General features: G+C 56.6%; 1 protein-coding gene across 2 annotated transcripts in view; it reads left to right on the top strand.

Moving 5' to 3' along the window:
- Positions 1 to 6: 6 nt before the first annotated feature.
- The window catches only part of ZFPM2 (zinc finger protein, FOG family member 2), a 307,850-nt gene continuing 307,345 nt past the window's right edge, over positions 7 to 511 (top strand). For both annotated transcript variants that reach the window (XM_031059000.1, XM_031059001.1), the window contains exon 1: positions 7 to 191. In XM_031059000.1, the coding sequence (XP_030914860.1) occupies positions 152 to 191 (40 nt within the window). In that variant the 5' untranslated portion in view covers positions 7 to 151. The remainder of the gene's footprint in view (positions 192 to 511) is intronic.

The following is a 511-nucleotide window of genomic DNA, read 5'->3' on the forward strand; positions in this document are numbered from 1 at the left end:
CTTGTTTTTCTGTCATTTGACTTTGCATCTCAAGGCGGCCACCGGCTCCTCTATGAATCCCGTCTGTTGATCTGTCACCCTCCCTCCACTCCCGTCCCCTCCCAGCTCCACTCCTGTACCTGGAGCAAGGCAGGAGCGGCAGCCGAGCAGCATGTCCCGAAGGAAACAGAGCAAACCCAGGCAGATCAAACGTAAGTTTCCTGAGGGGGGCTCCCTCTAACAGACTTTTATTTATCTCGTTCTTGGGAGACGCGAGAGAGGTGGGTGCAGGGAGCAGTAGGGAGGTCCGGAGTACGGACCGGTGATGAAACTTTGCCAGAGAGGCTGAGGATGGGGACAGAGAAAAGGGGACGTGAGCGAAAGCGGGGAGCCGCTCCAATGCGGGTTGAGCAGGCTCCTCACTGTCTCGGTTTTATTCGCTCCTTTGGAGCTCATGCTGCCGCCCCGTAGCGTGTTCAAACTATTGCTCCGTGTTTCGGAGCGGGATCGCCCATGTGTTTCCTAGTTGAAC

This window comes from Geospiza fortis, unplaced genomic scaffold (genome assembly GCF_000277835.1).
Source record: "Geospiza fortis unplaced genomic scaffold, GeoFor_1.0 scaffold200, whole genome shotgun sequence".
NCBI lineage: Eukaryota > Metazoa > Chordata > Aves > Passeriformes > Thraupidae > Geospiza > Geospiza fortis.